Here is a 24,237-nt window from a genome sequence, read left to right as displayed (position 1 = left end):
TGTTGTGTGTGCTTGACTAAGCATAAACATTTATTTGGAGTAGCCAAACAAGTTAGAGAAGTTAATTACAAAAAAAGAAACCAACAAACCAAACAAGCAACAAAACCACAACAGAAAGATTATTTTAAAAGTATTTTTTAACTTCAGGAAATTAATGACTGTTCTGAAGACTTACTTGGATACCTCCAGCCGAGGGGAGCAATGTGAACCTATCCTAAGAACTCTGAAAGCACTGGAATATGTTTTCAAGTTCATTGTTAGATCAAGGACACTATTTTCACAGTAAGTACCCAGGCTATTGCCATTTAACTAGCAGTTCAATGCCAGAAATAGAAGTAGACCTGAGAAATAGAAAAAATTGATACCAGAACAGAACTGTATTTTTTGTTTTTACAAATAAAACATAAAAGCTGGCAACTGGCCTAAAACACAGACATTGCTGAGATATTTTCTGGAGAGGGAATCTTGAAAAATCTTTATCATTCACAGCGTAAGTTCTGGGGATGTATTTAGTAATAGCAGCAGATTTCAAACGGTGATTATTCTTTGCATCAGGTGGCTTGGCCTAAGACCAATGGATGGCCAAACATTGTGACAGATGGCTTGAAGCTAGATACTTGTCCTTGATATCATGGTGTTCAACAGCTCAGACTGCACTCAGAACAATGTCATTTTCAGTAATCATTGTCCAACTGAATTTAGAGTTTCTGAGATCCAGTTAATTAATTTATAGGGAACACTTAGCTGACTAGATACAGCCAAACAGATGAGGTGTAGTATTTACAAGTGGTATTCAGGTATAGGGGAAAAGGAGATGGGGACAATGAAGGAGATGAAAGCTGGAAGGACAAAAACTACACTACAGTAACGGTGTCCCCCACTTTGTCCCCGAGCCCTTAAAGACACTCACCCTCTCCCAGAGATCCCATCCAAGTCCTCTGTTGCCTCTTTTCTCTTCTGCTTCATCTTTTTCCATTTATCCTTAGCTGATTTCGCCATAATGCTTGTTCTGTTGTTCCTCTGCTGTGTGGCTGAAGATATGCAGTGGTAGAAGACATGCACTGGCAAACTCAGGGGGCTATAGGTAGACTGAGTGGTTGGATGTTATGTTTGTGGCAGTCAACAGAACTGAAAGGCCTTCTGGTTTGTCTGTCCTTTACTCCATGGGAGCTCTAATATGATTTTTGTCTATTATTCCACTGCCCATTTTTTAAAAAAATCCATGTGGGTTTATAGTTTTGTAAAATTAAGTATGTTTGAATAATGAAATTTTGGTTGAAGTAGGAGTAGATTCAGAAGTTATTCACTGCTCTTAGATAGTCCCTTAGAAATATTCTTGTCTCTAGGAACTTACTATTTTTAGACAGATACAGATAAACAAAGTGATAAATCTGTATAAGGAAGACGGTGTTCATAAGAACAGAATATAGCTAGTAGTTCAAAAGCTTTGTTTTAAAATTTTTTAATAGGTGTCATGGCAAAAGGGGACATTTAGAGTTCTGTGGAAGGAAGCATTGTGTACAGGATTGTGGAAAATTTCTTGTATGGATGAAGGTCAGAAGGCAGGGTTTTGTTGCAGGGAGAACTTTGGGTCTCCATTTTAATCCCTAGTATTAGCTGGCAGCAAAAAGTGTACGTTGGACAGTCTGTGGTAAAGTAGGTTATTGCAGTATGTTGCATATTCAAGTGATCATCTATACATATCTACTCCTTTAGTTGTCTCTATAAGCACCTTGACTGGAGGTCTGAAACTCTAAATTCAGTTGGACAATTATTATTATAGGCAGTAATAGCTCTTGCAAATGGTAGCTTCTGGCAAAAATAACCAAACAGTGAACAGTATTGTCTGTATATCCATCTAGAGCTGGTGTGATCTAACTTTATGCAGTCGATTTCCTACTGTCAAGACTGGTCATGAAAAAGAAGAAAAAATGGAAAAAAATGATTAGTGTGTTTTCTTCCCATGAGAAAAGTTAGTGTTTATGATTCAAGTACTTTCAAGGGTTGAGATTAGCTTTCTTGGAGACAAATATTGTGAATTAATAGAGCTGAGACAGATCTTTAGATTATTCTCTCATTAACTTGATGGGCTGCATAAGAAACTAAGGTGCCTTTTTGAAAGGTAAGAGACATTACAAAGTGAAAATTGTGTAGGAAAGAGATGAATAATGACTTCTAATGTTAGACATAAAATGGGAGACTTTTTAAATCTCCTTGTCAGGCAGATACATTGAAGATAACAAAGTTCTACTTTAATTTGCATTCATTCAGTCCTATTGAAGCTATAGAGATGTAATGAAAGCAAAAATATTTTTACTCCAGTCGGCTGAACTAAGGTTATGTCTTGCAGCTGTTTGTTCAGTGACTATGTTTTGTAGAAAGGTCATACATATTAGCCAAAGGTTTACATAATACAGACTCTGAAAACATGAAATGTTTGCTTTCCTCCTTTTATTTGCCTAAGGTTGTTTTTTGGTGGTGAAATTCATGTATGCTGTTGTGATGAAGTTGTTTCCAAGCAAATAATTAGTAATCTTTTTCAATTTGCTTTCAGAACAAGTGATTTAAATTGAAATATAACACATAAAATTGTGTTTAAATGGAAGCTAGATAAGTCAAGAAATAGAATTTTTCATTCTACGTGGCTTATTAATTAGTCCTGGTGTAAATTTAAGAAGTGTGTTTGATACATGTGTGTGATGCTCCTGCCTCCCTCCTTGACCCACAGGTTTAGTCAAGAAAGTGTCAAATTTCCACTTGCAGGAAAAAACAAGTTTAATAAACTTCATTTACTTTGCAGCAATGCAAATACCGCCAATAAAAGCGGTGTCAGTGTATTAGCCAAGTAACTTTAACAAACACTTAGACTGAGAAATTCACATTGTTACATGTGCTTCATTCCCATTGAAAAATAATTTTAAATAGTCCCCACATCTCCACTGTGTTAAAAAGATGGAATCATTTAACGAAAAAACAAAGCTCCTAAAATACTACTTGATAATAAATAAGGTTGCTTTTCTGTGTAAGTGTGCTTGTACTAAAACTTGTTTCAAGATGCCTTTCACATCTAAGTTTTTCTGGTATGCATTTTCTATGCAGCAGTCACACCTCAGTAGGGATGTACCTCAAGTAGAGTGTATCATTTATGTTGTATACATGTATAGATAACTTCTTTTCCTCTTGGATGTTTTGGATCTTGGGGTTCCTTTCCAATAACTGACTTAAATTTCATGGACAAGCATTGACCTAAACAGTGCAAAGACCATGGGCCTGAATTGTGTACCTTCCAGTGTTCTCCTTTCCTCAAAGCTTCTTGCCAGTCGCTGTATGAATAGCAGTTTGGATTTTTTGTCCTTGCTGTAGACAAAAGCTCTTAATTTGCCTTTAGTTCTTGTAAGGACTTAAGTTTCAAGTTGAAAAGAAAAGCACGTGATGCTGGAATATATGACTTTAAAAAGAGGGAATTTTCTCTTCTGATAGAGAAGGCAGTACATTGGAGATACAGCGTTTAGTTCACAGTATCCTACACACGTTTCGGGCTTCTCTTGTTGCCTTGGCTTTTTTCTTAGCTTGTCTGTCTTTAACTTTTGACAGCTGTTTCAGATAACTAATTTAACATGTCACCAGTGTTTTTTACTGTTTATGTAAGCAGTATTTAGTATTAATAGCTAGTATGAACCGTTTAGGGGACAGAATCTGAAAGATTCAAACTTTAGGTCAGGGAATGAAGAAATAACGGAGTGAGCTTAATTTAAATGCACTTCTAACTTTTTGAAAAAAGTCTCTACTTGATGCTTCAAAGCAGACGGGTTAATGGGGACAGTAAAAATAGCTATTTGAAAAAGTGGCAATAGCAGCAGAAGAAAGAAACAGTCATAATGTGTGAAAAATATCCTAGAGTAGCTCAGTCGTAGTGGGAAAAAAAAAGTCACACTTTTTTTTGCAATCACTTTGAAAGCTAAATGACTTCTTTATAAGCTCAAATTTGGGAGATGTCATTCTTTAGAGGCTTTTAAAAAAATTGAAAATGCTGATGTTGTGTTCAGGCTGAAGAATTTCTACACAATACAGTGAATAGCAGATATAACCTGGTGGTGAAATATCTATGTGCATAATATTAGGTCAAGTTATATGATATATTTTTAAGATAATGTTAAATCTGGTACTTTTAGGACTCTGAAACTTTCTGATTCTGAAAGGATAACCTAATGCATCTCTCAACAGATTATATGAAGGCAAAGAACAAACAGAATTTGAAGAATCTATGAGGAGGCTCTTTGAATCCATTAACAACCTGATGAAAAGCCAACATAAAACTGCCATTTTGTTGCAGGTTGGTGTGTGCTTGGAAACAAGTTGGTTTGGGTTTTTTATATGGTTTTGGTTTGTGGGCTTTCTGTATTTGCTCCCTCTAAATTGAGGAAAAGATACTCTTAGGAAAGCTATCCTATGAGTCTCTTTTTTAATTCCCCTTTATTGGTAGACTAAGTTGTCTGATAAAGCTTGAAGCCTAGGCTGAAAAGGTAAGAAGATATAAATATATAATTTTATGAATGTAGTGAGTGAAAGAACCAAAGCACAGATGCAGGAATCTTTCAAGGAATATGATGAAGTGAAGCCTCCAGCAGGAGCTGAATATTTAATTTTGTAGTTTCTTCAGCTACTGCTAAACAAGGATTCCACTATCTTAGTTTGAATGGTAAACTTTATATTATCAGCCTTTTGGAGGTAAGTAATTTAAACAACTGAGAATAGGATCAAGGTTTCCCAGTCATGTCAGTCTTAGTTCTTCTAACACTTTGGAATCTGATGTTTTAAGAAAACTAGAAAAGGAGGAGCTGTTAAGATCATTAATATCAAATAAACTGGTGTGTAGTTCTGTTTTAAAATAGGAAATTATCACGGCTTCCTATAAAGTAGGAAGCAGAAGACTTTACTGATGCCATATACATTCTTTATTATGAACTCATTGTAGTTATTGGGCTTGACTTTTCCTCTGGTTTTGTGTTTGATTCCTTGTGCTCTGACTTAAACTAGAAGTAGAAGCCACTGAAAAAATCTCTGTCCTGAATAAATCCTCAGGTGGATGATCTTGAGATTTGTATTATCTGACACTTTGCACGGAGCATTAATGTACAACTGCAAAAGAGCTAAAAAAGTAAATACTACTTAATTGTATACTACCATGATTATAGTAATATTAGAAATGCATTTTAAAATCATTCAGATAATCTCTGTTGTTATGTGACAATTCTGTAGAGGCCTTCCTGGGAGTAGTTTATACAGTTGAAAGACACCACACCAGAAGCAGGAGAAACTTTGGAAGGAGGAAAAATGTCTTTATAGTAAAGTAATACTGAAAGAGATAGTTTATATAATAATGTTTGTTGTTGTGATACTTGTATTAATATGTTAACAAATAGATCTTGGAGGCTTTATGCCCTTCAGGAGTAGCCTGTCTTGTCACTGCATGCCTCCCTGCCTTAATCTCAAAATGGGTGTGTGGGATTGTCTGTCTATGTTTCCTCTAATGAGCAGGGTAGTTTCTTCTTGAGAGTGACAAGAAATAGTTGTAGAAGACTGTTATGCTTGCTTAACTGTCGCTGGGACACATTAATGGGTTTGCAAGTGACAGTGCTGACTCTGAAATGGCTGACGGGTGTGTTTAGAAACCAAGTGGTATTGTAACGCTAATGGCAGTATGGCATTGGATGTACTGATGGGTGTTGATTGCGCTTACTGTGATTCCTACATTTGCATATTCAATGCTAGTTCTTAATATTACAGCTGTTTAGCAAAAATATACTCTTATCTTTACATCTCTTAGAAGAACTAAGCAAGAGATTTTTCTGCTAATTTTAATGAGCATATAAACATGTTTTAAAGGTAGGCTGGCTATTTAACACTTACGCTTTGCTCAATACCATCTTAAACATGAATATTTTGATTTTCTAATGAGTGCTGTCATTTGTGAAAAATGAATCATATTTATTCATAACCATGAAGCGGTAGTGGGCTTTTAAGTATTTAAATTTGCACCAGCTACTCTAAGTTCTTGTTTTAGCTGAAAGATTTCATGGCAGATCTGAGATACTGTTTTATATCATAACTTTGCTGTTGTCCCCACTACTGATAACTCATACAGATATGTTTCTAAATTCAACCTACTAAGTAGTTGCTTTACATACAGTAAATAAAAACTACTGCATTAATGTTACAAAATTCTAGTAGGAGAGGAACGGAATAAGTGTCCCACTGTGTTTAGTTCCTGCTGCTGGAAATAAGTTTATTGGGGGGGAGGTGAAGGAGCAGGGGGAATTAATGAAAACCTCACTCCATCATAAATTCCATGGGCAGGTCAGTCACAGTAGCTTTCACAATGGGCAATATGGGTTTTTGTGTCTATTTGGAGGAGCCCTCTATTATGATACTTGAGACTCCTGCTCTGGTAGGGTGGATATGAGTTATCCATAACAGGCCAAAAAAATGGAGATCATTTCTGTACTGGGTGAGATGGAGCAGAAAGGGGTAGAAATGAATATGTAAGTCTGCCTCTGCCTAAAACCAACACTTATTTCTCTTCCCCCAGCTCCCATATTAAGTTTTGGGATGACAGTGATCGCTGTTGTAGTAGTATAAAGTTAACTTTGCAGGATAAAGGACAGGTGGTTATTCAGAGGTACTACAAACACAGGACTTACACCCTGCATATCCAGAGAGGAAAGTTCACAGAGTCTGCTGGAAAAACAGACAAATAATCAGAATATGAAAACAGCCTTAAACCAGTCACATTTGAAATTATCATTGATATGAATTAAAGTGGAACATAGATTGGTAGGATCAATTGAATGAGTTCAAATGGATTATACTTTGAAGATACCAGAGAAGAAAGTTTTAGGAGCCTTGAAGAAAGTTAAAATTAAAGTAGTTGGGTTTTTCTAGTATTGAAACTAGTTTGAATGAACTAGTTTGCAGAGCCTCGGAATGTGAATTCTCTTATTTCACCCTTGGTTGTCCAAACACATATGAGATTTAGCTTTAGACGAGTGAAAGAACTATTTTGAAACCCAAAATGTCTATTGGTCTTTGCTAATGATTTTATTTTTTAAACTTGAACTCAGTATTTTAGTCAGCAACAATAACAATTTCCCAGTCATTTTTACTGAGAGCAATCACTCAGACTTGTGTGGAATATTAATTCAGTCATGAAAAGATTGTTTATAAAATTACATGTCATATGTAATGGCCTAATCAGTGCCAGAAGCACTTTATTGTTTCTATTTAGCTTTATCTTCTGAATGGTATCTTACCTCCTAATCTGTTACATGCTTTATAACTTTACAAAAAGTTAAAAATCTAGCTTTTCAATCTCTTGTTCTAAAGTTGGCTGAAGTGGATAGATGATATGACTTCTTTTACTGCCCGAGCTTTGAGAAGGGTATTCTCGTTTGTGGTACTGTTTATATAAGTTCTAAACAGCTGAAGAATGAATTGTTAATTTATTGTTGGTAAACTGAAAATTTACATGTAAATCCACATGAGCCTTTTTCCCCCCATCTTCTGGTATTGGTGACATTATCTCTTTTGTTTAAAGATACAGACAGAATGCTTCTCAACCTCAGCATTGCATAAAGTAATTTTGCTACAATTAGGGTTATAATTTCGATATCCTGACTTTCATGTAAAGCATTTCCTGATGTTTGAAAGTGAAGGCATGAACTGGAGAGTGACCTGTTTTCAGGTCCTGGGATGCTACTCTGTAAAGAGATTGCTCCTTGTAGGCAAGATTGGGAATGTTAGAAATTCACTAGTATGAGTGTGGGCATGCAGGGCAAGGATTCTTCCTTTTAAGAGACTTTTCACAGATTTTTCTTGTGATTATTTAAACCAGTCATTTCTGAACTTGCACTGGCTTACTGGTGTTGGCACTGATCTTGCTAGATACTAGATTTAAACCTTTTCTGATTTATTTTGGCAGGGATGATGTTACACCTCTGTTTCATTTATAAGTTGCTACACTGTAGCCATTGCTGATAAATTTTTGTAGTTTTTAGAGATAATTTTTCCTAAAGTCTGTACTGCTGAGGATAGACTTTAACTCTGGAAGCATGGGAATACATTTCCAGAACCTGCAAATAGTTTGGTTTGGTCAATGGAGAGTCTGGGCGTGATGGGGATTAGGGAGGTGTTAGTACCTTCTTTCTCTTAACTGTCAGGGAAAAAACATAATTTTCTGCAGATATGTTTTGTGTCTCTGTAAATCAACCTGTATTTTGGGGGAATAAAATCTGATTAATTATTTTTAAATTTCAGATTATGTGTTTTTATAATGTCATACTGTTGATGTCTGATTTGTACTCTGTGCATGTGCCCTTTCATGGACAAGCTTGTGCTCTCCACCTTAAATTACAAATCAAACCCTGGCTTCTTTTCCAAAAACTGTTCTGTCTCCCAGTTGACACATCACATTTGACCTACAGATGGTCTCGTCTGTTGCAAATGTCAGCTATATCCTGCTTGCTCTTAGGCACTGATTTTTAGAAAGTAGTACTCCCAATTCTATGCGTGGTTTCAGAAACCTGATATGACACATTCCTAAGGTCATGGAAAAATAGAAATAAATTGTCTGTGGCTGTGAAAATAATGTAGTATGAAGATGCTACCTTTCTCCTCTCATTCTTACCCACACATTTTTGACCTGTCCATAGTGCTGTAGTAGATTCTAAGAACTTAAAACTGTACAGAGGTGCATAGGTTACTTGTGAGAGAATAAGGCTGGAAAGGTACTGACAGTGATGCTTTGATTGCGGTGTACAGTAGGGGATGGCATAGTAACTTGTCAAAGTTGCCTTGGGCAGATAAAATTAGACTAAGAAACAGAGCAATGATGATTTCTTAGAATATTCTTTTCATCTAATGGGTACTTGAATTTCATGAATATGTTTAGTGTAATGTTGCAAAATAGGGCAACTAAGAAAATAAGCTTGGTCAGGAGTAAAGGTTAAAATAAAGTCAGCTGTATATTGTATATGTATGAAATTATTTTCTGCGATGCATGGGTTTATCTGTATCCCACTTAAAAAATTAATCTCTAAGGTCTGAAGAATGCAGAACGTCTCGTACTGCTTACTAGGAGACTTTTATGACTTCCTTATGGGCAGTGCTCAATTGTGTCCATAGTGCATCATTTGAAGCAATTATTGGAAATGAAACTTAGCAGTTTAAAAGAATGCAGGGGATGTACTTGTTATTGTACTTCAGTTGGTACTACAGATCTGCAGAGAAATGGTAACTCTAGCCTTCCCATTTCCCTCCTCATGCAAGTGCAGAACAGGGAATGTGTGGGAAGGCAGACAGCACAATAGACCAAGTGCCAGTGGAGTACTGTTTGAAATATTTCGTGGCCACTAGTGGCCCTATCCTTTATCAAACATCTTTCACAGTAACTGTGAATTGGTGTAAAATGAAATTCAGATGCTGCTATTGTACAGTATCTTCACATAGTATTTGTTGTGTGAAGAGCAAGGAATAACACAGTGCTGAAGTAAAACTGGGGCTAGGACAAGTTTCTAGCCCACCACAGGTATCTGTATGAATGTTTTAAATAGCTCCAGTTTTTCATCTTGTGCTTTTCAAAAAAATAGCGTTTTTTCCCCAACCTATTTCAAGGAGCTAATAATGGCTAAGATCAGTAGAAGATACAATCTTTTTATTGAAGTGGCAACAGCTTTTAAACACTCCTTTGACCTTCTCAGGATTGTGTATGAATGTGGGGATGAGATCTGCAAAGGAATGAATTTATCTGAAGCTATCTTAAACCAGCATTGAGACAGTTTGAAATACTGTATACACCCTTGCAGCAGACTAAATACTTTCTTTTTCAATCAAGACCTGGATAGTTACCATTTAAAAAAAAAAAAAAAAAAGCAAAGCAAGCTGGCTAATACAGGGGAAGCTTATAGAAATAAAAATGATAGCTTTGTGGTGTTTAAAAGGTCTAAATGGGAGCCAAAGAAAGCTGTGCTCTGATTGTCTTTATTCTAACCTTCCTACCCCTCATAAAGGAGAGTCTAAGTTTATACTGCAGACTCTTCGTTAACGAGATATAGAGATGTATTGAGTCGAGATAGGCTTCATTCTAAGCCTCTTCCTGAGTAGCTGTTTCATCGTTGAAAGTTTCAGTATAGAGGCCTGTGATGTTGATAGCTATTGAGGAAACAGTAGACAGCTGCTCGTTTAGTGAGAAAACCAAAAGCTTTTCAAACCATCGGCACATTAAAATTTCAAATTGGTAACTGGAAAGTAAAATACTTCTTACCTGGTCTTTGTCATTTCAGCCGTACATTCATACTAATATTCTCCCACTGCTGATTGTGGTTTTGATGTGGTTCTCATTTTCCTGTTGGTGTTGCCTTGTTCCTTACACTCCACCTCACTAGAAATACTTGAATAGGCTCTAATTTTATGTTGTATGTCTTAATGCACCCGTCATAACTATTGTCTTATCATTTGTGTGCATAAATTTGTTATCTTGACCAATCTGAAATATTGATGCTCTGGGGTGACAAGTATGTATTTCAAATCACAGAACCATTAAGGTTGGAAAAGACCTCTAGGATCATCAAGTCCAACCATCAACCCAACACTAACACGTCTCCTAAACCATGCCCTGAAGTGCCATGTCTACACAACTCTACCACCTCTCTGGGCAGCCTGTTCCAATGCCTGAACACTCTTTCAGTGAAGAAATTTTTCCTAACATCCAGTCTAGACCTCCCCTGATGCAGCTTCAGGCCATTTCCTCTTGTTCTATCACTAGTAACGTGGGAGAAGAGACCAACACCCACCTCTCTACAACCTCCTTTCAGGTAGTTGTACAGAGTGATAAGGTCTCCCCTCAGCCTTCTCTTTTCCAGAGTAAACAACCCCAGTTCCCTCAACCTCTCCTCTTAAGACTTGTTCTCCAGACCCTTCACCAGGTTCGTTGCCCTTCTCTGGACATGCGCCAGTGCCTCAATGTCCTTCCTGTACTGAGGGGCCCAAAACTGAACACAGTATTCAAGGTGCGGCCTCATCAGTGCCGAGTACAGGGGCATGATCACTGCCCTGCTCCTGCTGGCCACACTATTCGTGATACAAGCCAGGGTGCTGCTGGATGCCTTGGCCACCTGGACACACTGCTGGCTCATGTTCAGCCGGATTTCAGACAGCTGTCCTCCTCTGCCGGGCAGCTTTCTAGCCACTGTTCTGTTCCCTAAGCCTGTACTGTTGCATGGGGTTGTTGTGACCCAAGTGCAGGACCTGGCACTTGGCCTTGTTGAACCCCATACAATTGGCCTCAGCCCATCGATCCAGCCTGTCCAGATCCCCCTGCAGAGCCTTCCTACCCTCAAGGTGATTGCCACTCCCGCCCAACTTGGTGTCATCTGCAAACTTACTGAGGGTGCACTCAATCCCTTCGTCCAGATCATTGGTAAAGATATTAAGCAAGACTGGCCCTGATGCTGAGCTCTGGGGAACCCCGCTTGTGACGGGCCACCAGCTGGATTTAGCTCTGTTCACCACAACTCTCTGGGCTCAGCCATTCAGCCAGTTTTTTACCCAGTGAAGAATACACCTGTTCCAGCCATGAGCCACAAGTTTCTCTAGGTTCTCTAGTTTCTCTAGTTCCCTGGATCCTCCTTCCAGCCCTTTTTGTAGATCAGAGTCACATCAGCAAGCCTCCAGTTGTCTGGGACCTCCCCTGTTGACCAGGACTGTTGGTTAATGATGGAGAGTGGCTTGGCGAGCTCCTCTGCCAGCTCCCTCAGTACTCTTGGGTGAATCCCATCTGGCCCCATAGACTTGTGAGTGCCCAGGTGGCACTGCAGGTTGTAAACTGCTTCCTCCTGAATTATGGGGGATTTATTCTGTGATCTGTCGCTGCCTTCCAGCTCAGGGGGCTGAATACCCTGGGGATAACTGGTCTGACTGTTAAGGGCTGAGGCAAAGAAGGCATTTAAGTACCTCAGCCTTGCCCTCATCTTCAGTTGAAATTATGCCCTCCGGGTCCAATAGAGGATGGAGATTCTCTTTTTGTTGTTGATATATTTGTAAAAACATTTTTTTAATCTGCAATGCTCATTCATAAAGTTTGTGTTTAGACTAATCTTTGTATGATAGTTCAAATGACTTTCCTGTTGTTTGAGACCAAGTTATAAAATCTCAGGAAATACAAATTCAAATAGTATGTTAGGTGTTTTATCATCTTTTGTGGCTGAGATTCGGTTACTTGTTGACTGCATGCAATATGGTTCTGATAGATATTGACACATTGAGTTAGAGTTCACTGCACAGGAGCACAAAACTAGATATTATTTCTGGTCCAATATAATTTGTGTTGCTTACCTGTTTTTTTTCTTCAGTTAGAAAAGGGATGTAAGTGGTACAAGAAATTACAATTGGTCTGTTTTAAAAGGCTAGCAGGCATATGGTGATATGATTTCTTACCCTGTTTATTCAATTTTGTAAAAATCCAGACCAGTGTGGCTTTGTATCAGATGGAGCCCTCAGTTAATGTAGCATTCCCATGGAATATCAGGACTTTCATCCAGTTTTTGTGGACTCCAGGTAGTTCTGTAAACTTTTTGTTGTGTAAGATTTTGTAGGACAAAGACTTGGGTATCATGATTCAAGAAGGCTTTTGGGACTTTACTTGCAAACTTCCTTTTGAGTTTCTTCTACAGGAGAGAAGCATTTAGCTTAGTTAACATAGGAGTAGTACTGAGCCTGATTCAAATGACTGGAGCATCTTCTGTGATATACAGCCATGGGTGTTTATTAGCAAGATGTAGCTTTTTGCCCTGTCATGCTAAAATCATTGACTTTTGCTGTTTCTTCATAGAAACTATCAAATCACTTTACAGCAGTGATTTCTGAAACCTGGTATGAGAGATGCAACCTGATTTTATCGTATTATTTTGAAAGCATATAACTGTGAAACCTGAAGTGCTTTCACTTAAAACAATGCTAGGCCTGTGTCTAGGCAAGGATAAGTATTCAGGAAGCTACCTGAATGCGCGCAGTGTAGAACACTTTCTGGTAATTTTTGGAATAAGTACCTTACTGTAGGTTTAAATAAGTGTTTTTTCCTTATTGTAACTTAAACTACCTTATATTGAATTTGATATGTAAGTAGTCAAGAATTGTGTTCTATTGATTCCAGGTTTACAGTCTGTTTACCCTTCCTATGACGTGTAGTGGTAGTTCATAATTAAAAAATCACATTTCCTTGTAGTTAAATCAGCTTATCCCTTATTGTACTTTAAAATATGTACAGACTTCAGGGGTTAGTGGAAGCATACTTCTCTTTGGGCTTTTTAAAATTCGTTTGTATTTTGTGCTTTGCCAGTGTAAAATGGAGTGATCTTTACTGTTGTGTTACAGCCCCTATAAACAAGTGACATAAAGCAAGAGTTACTCCTGTTCCCAAGGTGGGCAGTAAACTCCACTATTCTGAGGGAAAAGAAATTGTGCAATTTCAGCATGCGTTTATTGGATAACGTGTTTAATCAGTCCTGTAGCATATACTATATTACCTTGAGGAAGAGATGGTAAGCATCTGTGTAATGTATGGTCTGGGGATTTGTTCTAATTTTTTCACTAAGCTAGGATGTGTCATGGGTGGAACAGGCCTGTTATGAAAAATAGAGCTATATCAGTAATAGAAGACTTCGCATTACTTTAACTTATTTTTCAGCAAAATGTTAGTAGAAATTTACACTCTAAAATTGCACAATGAAGTGAAGCTGTTATTACTTCTGTAATTCTCATGGTCTGGACCAAGAAGAGGTTAGTCAAACTAAAACACTGTAAATTAATTCTCTTTCCTATGGTTGGATTTATAGCAGCGTGCAAACGTAATCGATATGACTATTTCTGTTCTCTTCAGTCGTAAGTTCGTAATGCAGCAGAGATGAACTATAGCTTTTTGCTAAGAATTTTTGCACAATTACTAAAAATTGATTCTGTGGTCAGATTTTTATGTAGGGAGAAATGTTTTTGGCGCGAAGACATTCTGGTTTTCATCTGAAATGAGAACAGAAAACAGCTAACCTGTTTTAGATAAATAACTATCCCTAGATGTTGCTTCTTTTGGCAGTCAGTGGTTGCATAGCATCTTTATGCAGATTTGAACTTCTATGAAAAGGACCTACTGTAGGTGACCTATTGAAATAGGAAGATAGGAGGGAAGAAAGAGACTGACATCCTGCTTCAGACCTATATCAATGTGGCCAGGTCCTCTTTTCTGACAAATTATGTAGCACTTCACCAAAAATACTTTTAAAACTGCAGAGTCTGTTTTTTCGCTTGGAATTTATTACAGCTCTTGGCCAAGATGCATGGCATATCCTTTTGGATATGTAAAGCATTTGAGAAATACAAGCCTGTTAGTAGGAAGATAAGTTACAGGTCATTTTGTGAGTATAAAAATCATTGCAGGCAGCTTTTTATCTAAAGCATAAGTAGAGAAATGAGTGGATGATGGCCCAGCAAATGTTAAATATGTTTAACATTTTTTCTTTTTATTGCAAGATTTTTCACTATGCTTCCTGTCGAAAGGTGTTATAGAGGCTAAATACTTTCAACCCACAAAGGACCATTATGACACAGAGTACTGCAAGTTAGTCTTCACAGATGACTAAATTGCCTTAAATGTTAGTGATGATTTTGAACCTGAAAATTACCTGCTTAAGTATTCTTGTCCGTGTAAGAATAGTAATGTGCATCTTTTTCTGACCCTTGTCATCGTTTAAGGTTTGATTATTCCACTACAGAGTCAAAATATACCTCAGAAATAAATAGGATAAGATTAGCCATCAGATAACTTAACTGTAGATGATTGGTTAGGGGGATGATCCTCCATTTCATCTATTCCACAAAATGTAGCTTTGGGGTGGATAGATGACTGGTATCCTGACTTCTGCCTCCTGCATGACACATTTTTGGGATGGAATCGGTACAAAATATGATCAAAGAGTTCGTGCTTTGATCAGTCCTTGGTTTACATATTTGCATCATAAAGACACTGTTAGGGGTCTACAAAGAGATTATGATCTACAAAGATGGTCTTAGCAGTTCCAGTGGTCTACAACAAGATTATGATCCACTTGGTACTATTGTATTTAAGTTCCTCTGCATATCCTTGGCATAAGAGCCCTTTTTTGACTAGCGCTCTGGGGTGAAATTAATACGCAAATGTGATGTAATATTTCAGTCTGTGGAAAGAAGTCCAAATTTATCGTTGTTTGTTTTGTGTGCCTTTGTTTCAGTGGTGCGCTCTCTATTGTTTGTATGCTGTACATGCAGATAAAAAGACAACATTAACACAATCTGTGTGTCAATACAGGTTGCTGCCTTGAAGTACATACCATCAGTTCTTCATGATGTTGAGATGGTCTTTGATGCCAAGTTACTGAGGTGAGCTGCTTTTGAACATCTAGTAGATGTGTCATGTGGTGTATACAATGTAACACTGCTGTAAACAAGAAATTATTATTCATCGGTTTAAGCCAACAAAGCTATGCCCATTTGTGCTGATCAAGATAGTGGTGGAACTCTGGGCATACATTTTTAACAGGGAATTCTCGTCTGACTTACATAACATCGGAATTCATTATGGAGGCTCAATACTTAAGCAGTAACTTGGTGAATAAAATGAGCAAATGGAACAATCTTTTGTGTTTTTTTCAATTCCTCCTACCCTACCCCCAGAATAAGCCCTATTACAGAAAATGAAATCTGATTTTAGTAGTTTGAAATAAGTATCTTTATTTGTAAGCCAAAGATAAATTGCCTCCACCACACAGAAAAACATCTTTATTCTGTTGAAAACAATGGAAAGTAATAAACATTCATTAACATGGCTAAAATTTAGTTCATCCTCATATTGTTTCACTTGAAAGTTTTCTTTCTAACCTACTACTGATTTCCTCTCAATGTTTGTGATATGGTAAATAAGTCTTAAAAAGAAATAGATGTTTAGAAATATATGGTCTTTTGCTCTTTCTGTCTTTATTAACACATTTTCTTTACATGCAGCCAACTACTATATGAATTTTACACTTGCATTCCACCAGTGAAACTACAGAAGCAGAAGGTGCAGTCCATGAAGGAAATCGTCCACAGCAACCTTTTTAAAAAACAAGGTAAATATAAAATGCCTTTAAGGCTTAAAATAATTAGGTGTGAAGATGTTGACTGATTTATGTTTTGTGCTATTCATGTTTGAAATTGAGTAAAACTAATACTGAGAGGGTGTGATTGCCAGAAGTCTGACTTCTGGAGAGGATTTACCTCTTTCTACAAGATGTTTATTGTGCAGAGCGTGATTGCTAGCCCACAACAAAGAACAGGTGGGTCTCAGAGGAAGTTCTGTGTCTTTTTCCTATGATGTAATGATTAGAGGGGTGGAATTATATATACATCCTTTCAACTCACTTGTAAGCTCTATAGTGAAATAGGAACATGAAGTGAAACCTTGTGAACACAACTTACATAAGGCCTCTGCCCGGGCAGAGAAAAAAAAGGCTGTTTGTGCTGTAGTGCAGAATCTCCATTTATAGGAATTATGATGTTTCTTAATCTTTACCAGAAATTAGTGGCCTTCTTTACTCTCAGAACAGGAGTGATAAGTGGTACTGAAATGTTTTTATCAGCCGTGTGCTTAGGTTTCTTTCATATTATCACAAAAAGGGAATTTTTGCTGAAGGAGTCCTATCAGAGAAGCCCAGTTTTACATGGTTGACTTAATCTTCACTGACATGTGTTCTGTCTCCACTCTTGTGGACTGGGTGTCTTGCTTCTCTCAGCATCTTACTGCTGTGTGGAAGACCTCCAGAACTTTGGCAGGCACACGAGCTACTCGGATGACCATTTCATCAGAATTTCAGTTTCTGACAATTTATAGGTAATGACTCTAGGGACTTGACAGTACAACAGTGGTAGCAAATAGTACTGAGCATGAGCAGAGCAAGAGAGGATGGCTCCGCTCATCTCATCCTTCTGCGTTGCCAGAACGGTGATGTAGTTCTACCTAGCTAGGACAGATAAAATTTCAACTTCATTTCAAGACTTACATTGAGATGGAAATTTATATTGTAAGCTATAACAATAATTGCCTATCTGTTGTGTCTTGAGGCCATTATAAATCTCCTGGACAAAGTCAAGAAAATAATGTAGTTGTTTTTATTGTTTAGATAAAAATAGATAGTATTTTAACCTATGTTTATGTTAATGATTTCATGGTCATCAGATGCGATTTTTTTTAAACTACGTGTAAGACTCCAGCTCGTTCAAATTAGTGGAACTTAAGGAGCTATAGGTTGGGTATCTGCAGACATTGATCCAAGCTGTTGTGGTTTAGCCCCAGTCAGCAACCAAGCACCACGCAGCCGCTCGCTCACTCCCCCCTCATGGGATGGGGGAGAGAATTGGAAGAGTAAAAGTGAGGCAACTCATGGGTTGAGATAAAGACAGTTTAACAGGTAAAGCAGAAACTGCACGCGGAAGCAAAGCAAAACAGGGAATTCATTCACTCCTTCCCATGGGCAGGCAGGTGTTCAGCCATCTCCAGGAAAGCAGGGCTCCATCACGCATAATGGTTACTTGGGAAGACAAACGCCATTACTCCAAAATGTCCCCCCTTCCTTCTTCTTCCCCAGCTTTATATACTGAGCCTGACGCCGTATGGTATGGAATATCCCTTTGGGTCAGTTGGGGTCAGCTGTCCTGGCTGTGTCCCCTCCCAGCTTCTTGTGCACCCGGCAGAGCACAGGGAGCTGAAAAAGTCCTTGACCAGTGTAAGTGCTACTTAGCAACAACTAAAACATCTCCACATTATCACCACTGTTGCCAGCAAAAATCCAAAACATAGTCTCATGCTAGCTACTATGAAGAAATTTAACTTTACGCCAGCTGAAACCAGGACACAAGCTATTAAGAGCAGATCCAACTAGCTGATTTTCAAACAGATCTAATTCTGTATTTGCATTTTTTTCCAGTCGTTTACTGTATCCTTATTTTAAAAATATGGTCTGATATGTCATTGCGTTACCAGTTGCTTTTACTGCTGCTGCTTCCAAGATCAGAAGTGCCAGTCTTAGTATTGTCTTTGCTTCTTGTGGCGAGTAGCCACAAGGGAAAACATCCTTTCCCTAAGCTGAAAGACTTAGGTTAAAGTAAGACACTCTCTTGAACTCTTGATCTTACTAGAATTCAGTCAGTTGCCTTGGCTGTATTTTAATACTGAGAAATTAATTGTCAGCTATAAGAGTTTGTTGGGTTTTTTTTTTGTATAAGTGTGCATTAGTAATGATCTTCTATGCAACGTGTAGGTATATAAGAGACCAGCCTAGACTCAGGTTATGAAAGTTTTGGTTCATCTCTGGTAAACCCACTGCTTTGCTGTCAGCAAGAACAGTTAGAGACTTAAAACAACAGGGTAATTCTAGTTCTAATAGTACTGAGGATTTTACTTTTTTTAATCTGCCTTTTGCTAACTTTTATGCTTTTAGTGTGATAAGTTAGTCTCCAGTCAAATACTATTTTTCTGGAAGAAAAACTCAACTTTCTATCGTTCTGTCTCAGAATTTTAGAAGACAGAGAATAAGAGTAGGCACTGCTGTGGAATAACAATGGTTCAATAATTTTTCTTTAAAGAAACTTGTCTCTTTGAAATGTGTTTGTTATTGGTTCATATATCAGGAGTGTTGGTCAGGACAACAGATCCTGTGCTTGTATAGTAAAGAATAAAGCCCTAATAAAGATCCAGAAGGAAAATAATTGAGCATACAACAACCTGTGTGCTTCACAGTTCTATTGACTTGCATCTTAATCCTTTTAGTGTACATCCCACTGCTCTGTTCTTCCATATCAATGTATGCTCCAAAGGAGAAAAGAGTGCCTAGTGTGGTTCTCATTTCGTGTATTTAACAGGCCTTTGCTTTAGCTAGGTTCTGTTAATCCAAAATGTTCTGTAAAGCTTTTATTGCTTGCAGATAAATAATAATAATGGATTGCTGTTTGCTTGTAAATGTAGCTTGTCTGATGCCTTTAATATATACCTGGTATATAGGGGAAAATGTCTACCTCAGAATGTGTTGTGAATTATAAAAAGGGTATATATTTTCTGTTTGTATATTTTTAAGGTAATAATGTATAAGAAATTTTGCTAAGAGGATTTCAGATTCTGAGGAGGTTTTATAAAAACAAAAAATGGTGCTTTTTGTATACTGGCCAGATAATAAATACATTTTCATTTTTCCAGACAGGTAGTTAGTGGATTCATTTAGTCTTAAATTCATAAATTTAAAAAACCAAAAAAGTCCAAAACCTCCCTGTGCTGGTTTTTTTTCTCATATCAAACAGTTGACAGTGAAACAATGAGGTAAAGCCATAAAGGCAGCATATAATACTTAAACCGTTTGCCAGCTTAGCTGCTTTACACTGGGTCCTGTCTGAATGTCTGAATAGGTCATTGTGATCCAAACTTGCATTGGTAATTGACAGTTAAAGTGTATGCATTTGATAATATGTACAAATCAACAGCTTGTTTATATGCTTATGGTGATTCCATACGCAAGGTCTACCTTAAAATATTTTTACTGTAATACTTGGTACCTAATTATATATTAATAGTTAGATGCTGTTGTTGTTAGATGAGCCAGGGGAAATAGATTTATCTTTTTTTAGTTATAAGTGTAAATAAGAGACAGTCCTCTGAAGAAGCAGTTTCCCAAAATAGAGAAATCAAGTGGATGTAATTTTAAAATAAAGCTAAAACATGCCCAGTTTGTTTTAGCTTTGTCATGACAGTTTTAGCAGTAGATATTGCTAACCATAGAATATTAGAGATTTTGCTCTGCAGTATTTTGATGAAGTAGTTTGAAAACAGAATAAAACTGCTTCTAACTTGTTGTAGAGCCTAAAATTTATACATACCTGAACCTGACAACCTCCCTTCTTTTGCTTGGGGGTGGGGCAGCAGGCATACCTTTTGACCATCCTCAGTACAACACAGTCAGGGTTAAACAGACTTTTGCAAGTGTATTTTCCTTTTCATGAGACCATTCCATGAGGAACTTTTCATTCCTATGACACTTAGTAAGGTCTGCTAACAATGTTACTGTTGCCTCAGCAGTGTTACCCAGGTATCTGTTAGGGCATTTAATCATAGAGTTCCTCTTTCTGGTGATGATCTTCATAACTTTCCCATAACCTGCCCCAACATTGCTATGGTAGAAAATCAGCCCTGGGATAGTTGTCGGGTGTGTTGTATCTAACTGATACTTTATGATTATTTGAATATCTGTTTTGTTTTCATATAACTTGGATTTAACCTTCAAGTTGTAATTACCATAGGGGAAAGTCCACAAAGTATTTTAAATGCAGGCACCGAAGAATGTGGAAAGACCAATTCAAAATTAAGTATCTCTGACATTATAGTAGTATGAAAAAGTTTCTGTACTGTGCTGTTGTAATATTGTGCAGAGTAAGTAGCAAAAAAGTCCTTTTTCTGGTAGAGTGCTGTGGTTTAAAATAGAAAATTCTAAAGACACTTTTACTGTTCTACAGGAAATACAATTGGTTCTACAATTAATCAGGTAGAGAACCAACTGTGTTTGCAGGGTGTAGACAATGCCTAATTCATTACTCTAAGCAATGAGGTGGAAGGTAATTTACAAGAATGAAAGCATGTATAGTGTATCACAAAATAGGATGCAGCATGATAATTAAGGTAAGATTGCCAACAGTATCATTAACTAAAGTTCACATTTATCTAGAACAGGTCGTATTTTTTCTGCCATGAGTATGGAATATATTTAACTACATTGCTAATTGCAATGAAGTCATCTTAATTTGTGTGTATTTCAGATTATACATTTTTCCTCCAGTTTCTTTCCATGTAGTTCATTACAGTTCCAGTTCAGTTCATTTACTTCTATTCCCAATGGACTGTCTTTATAATTTAATTGGATTTCATATATTGGTATTTCTTTTCCTTTACTCATTGATGTTCACAGCATTTTCTGAGGAAGTAGAATTCTGAAAATATGAAGATGTATTCTCAAATAAATAAATAAATAAACCTGTGAAATTTGTTTTTATTTAGTAAGTCACACATGAGCCTGAAGTTGGAAGCCTTGAGGTTAAGCTGAATTTATTGGTACGTATTCCCAGGCATTCAATAGTTTTCAGTGTAGACTGTCCTGGTTTTTGTCAGGTAGGGTGCCCAGTTCTGTTGAGTGCTACTGTAATTGATCTTCAGAAGCCTCACAGTGCTACAGTACTTTTACAAACCTTCAAATTACATTGACAGATTTTTTTTTTTTTGCTGAGGCATTGATTTCTTGTTCCCACTCTGTAACTATAATACAGCTTAGAGGGGTTATGGCGGTTCAGGTGTTAGAGTGGCTGAATGTAGGAGCACTTTCAACTGCTTGTGCACTTTCACTGTAATGTTTAGGAACATTCTTACAGGATGTGGGAGCAAATGCACAGACATTTATTCAGTTTTGTCTTCAGAATATTATATCCTTGATCAGAGGAGAAGAAATCTTCTTAAACTTAATTTTTGGCGTTTTCCTTTTACATCACTCAGTTATTCATTATTTAAAAATACCAGAGGGAAAGAAATGGTTGTCTTGTCCTGATTAAGCACCCTAAATGGTTTTCAGAGTCTCATTCATGATCTAAGAAACCGTCTCCTGTCTTTCCCTTTGTGTACTGAGATGTAATGGATTATTTTCTCCCTCTTGTCAAATTCCCTATTGGACGTGCCAAAGAAAAACTTCGCTAGAATTACTTCATTTTTATGTAAAGCTACTCTTGATGCATCACTGTTTTTTTAGGAAACCTATTGCCAAAATTCCCTGACCATCTCTCTGTTTTTTGAGAGATCACCAGATTAAGACACAGCTGTTGACAAACTGCATGCAATTCTTATTGTAGTTAGTGTTTCTGAGCTTGTGGTGTTTGGAGCTAGATTTTCATTCTAAGATGACCACGGAATATTAATGGACATTATGTTGAAATTTGTAAATTACTTAGCCTTGGGCGAATTGGTTTTTATTGGTGCGAAATGAATACAAAATGCTTGAACATATAATAAAATGTGTATTCACACTGCTGCTTTTGACTTTGTATTCTTCAGAGGTCCACTCCTGATGGGAAGCTTGTGTTGTAGCAGAACACTATGAGATCTACTCCAGAGAATATAAACTCTAAGTAGGTCACACAGATGGTCACTGGCAAGGATGGGAATAGAGTTTCAGCCTCCTGGCTTGAAATCCAGGTCCTCTGCTCACTGTGGCTGTAGACATAGGTACTGCATGTTCAGCATATGCAAACCACTTGCTGATTTTGGAAGAACAGCAGCAAGAGACATATGTTAGCAGTAGGGGTTAATTTGCCAGATGCCAGAAGAAATGCTGAGAGTGTAGTAATCTTTTTTTTCCTAACTGAAGAACTCTTTCTATTGTACTGTTGTTTAAACAAGATAGGTACTTGCACACACCCATAATTAGACTGGCTTCCTAACATTCATGTGTACATTGCTGAGTTTTACCTGTGAAATATTCTGATTCTTTTATTTCACTGCTTGAAAAGTATTGATAGTTCATGTGTTGGTGATCTAGAAAAGCAAAGATTTAACTCATCTGAGATTTATTCCTTAATAAGTAATGCACATATAAATATGTCCTAAATTTTTGAGGTGCAGCTGAGGAAAACTGTCCATAGGTTGGTACTGTGCTATGAATATTGTGTGTGTGTGTTATTAATTATATATAGGTTAAACTGTGGCCTCTTTTCAATTAGATTTTGATCTTAAGTACCATAATAATTTTAAGCAAAAATCAGTAAAATAGGTGAACTGTAATATAGCATGTGTAATATGGCATGACGTGAATGCAAATGGGTTTGGTAATGTTTTTGTACAATCTAATATTGTTCTGCTAGACTCCTTAATGAACTTTTCTGTCTGAAAAAATAGGAAGAGAATGGCTTGTACTTTTGTGTTCTTTGGAATTCTTCTTTCTAAAGGTTTGAATTTGTTTTCTGGGCTATGATCTGACAGAAAATGCAAATTTGTGTTGTATAATGCCTATATTTCATGAGAAATATATATCGTTGAATTTTTTTTTTCTTAAAGATACAGTGTAAGTCCATGTTGTAGTTTCAGATATGTGCAAGTCAGGGTCAACTAAGAAAAATGTTAGAGTTAAAATGGTGGCGTATAATCATCAAGTCTGTGTTCTCTCTTCTATGTAATCCAGTTAAAGACTGAGGAAAAAGTGTATTGTTTTAGCATCAGTACTGTTAAGGAAAAAGTTGGAAAAAAAGTAGAAGGAACACTAATTTCTGATTAAGCATCTTTCAGTTTAATAATTGTTACCGGAATTAAGGTATAGGTATTGATTTTAATTATTTTAAATAGGTTGTGTTTCTAATGATATGAGTTCTTAAGCCAAAGTTTTGTTTTTCATTTTCTGTGATTGGTTTCCTGCACTGTTTTCGACAAAACTTCTTAACATCTTAAAACATTTGAACATTGGGGATTGTTAATGCTTTTGACTCTCCCATTTTTAGCTATTGGGAAAAAATGAAAATTCTCACTGTTCATAAATTCCTTTAAAATGATTCTGTACTGAAACACAAAAACACTTCTGTGGATTCATTCTTGAATTTTGTACTTAACTCTGAAAAGATTCATTTAAGAAACACACTCGGAGTAGTAGGGGTTTTCATCCTTCCTCCTTTTGTACTGTGCAGTAGTGTTTCTAGGGATTAATTACCGTTAAAGCATCACTTCAAATCCTGTATTCATTTTTTGCCAGTTCCATTCCTGCAATATTTTGATATGGATAAGGATGCCATATACATATCTGTAGGTATTTATCACACATGTAGATTAAAGCCATTATTGTCTTCTGTGATTCCGTTCATGGAGGAGAAGGTGACATGCTTCATGCTGCTACTAGGAACTTTTTGTTAGACTTGACTCAATTATGGCAGCATTTTTTATTGTGTTTTTATAAAAAGCTTGATATATGGAGGGAAATCTAAATCAAGGTAGGTGAACTAGTTTTAACAATTAAATTCTATATGCACGTGTAAAAACCTCTGTTTACAGCTACTTCAAGTAGAAAAGAGAGAACAAAGACATATTACAGAAGTTGATATGAAGCTGTTACTTTA

General features: G+C 36.9%; 1 protein-coding gene across 1 annotated transcript in view; it reads left to right on the top strand.

Moving 5' to 3' along the window:
• The window catches only part of DOCK2 (dedicator of cytokinesis 2), a 210,806-nt gene that overhangs the window by 40,306 nt on the left and 146,263 nt on the right, over positions 1–24,237 (top strand). Inside the window, exons 22-25 of the mRNA XM_064458922.1 lie at positions 148–282; positions 4,225–4,333; positions 15,389–15,459; positions 16,081–16,187. Coding sequence (XP_064314992.1) covers positions 148–282; positions 4,225–4,333; positions 15,389–15,459; positions 16,081–16,187 — 422 coding nt within the window. The remainder of the gene's footprint in view (positions 1–147; positions 283–4,224; positions 4,334–15,388; positions 15,460–16,080; positions 16,188–24,237) is intronic.

Source organism: Phalacrocorax carbo, chromosome 8 (genome assembly GCF_963921805.1).
Source record: "Phalacrocorax carbo chromosome 8, bPhaCar2.1, whole genome shotgun sequence".
Classification (NCBI taxonomy): Eukaryota; Metazoa; Chordata; class Aves; order Suliformes; family Phalacrocoracidae; genus Phalacrocorax; species Phalacrocorax carbo.
The sequence above is the reverse complement of the archived record's forward strand: the minus strand, read 5'-3'. Positions and strand labels throughout refer to the sequence as shown.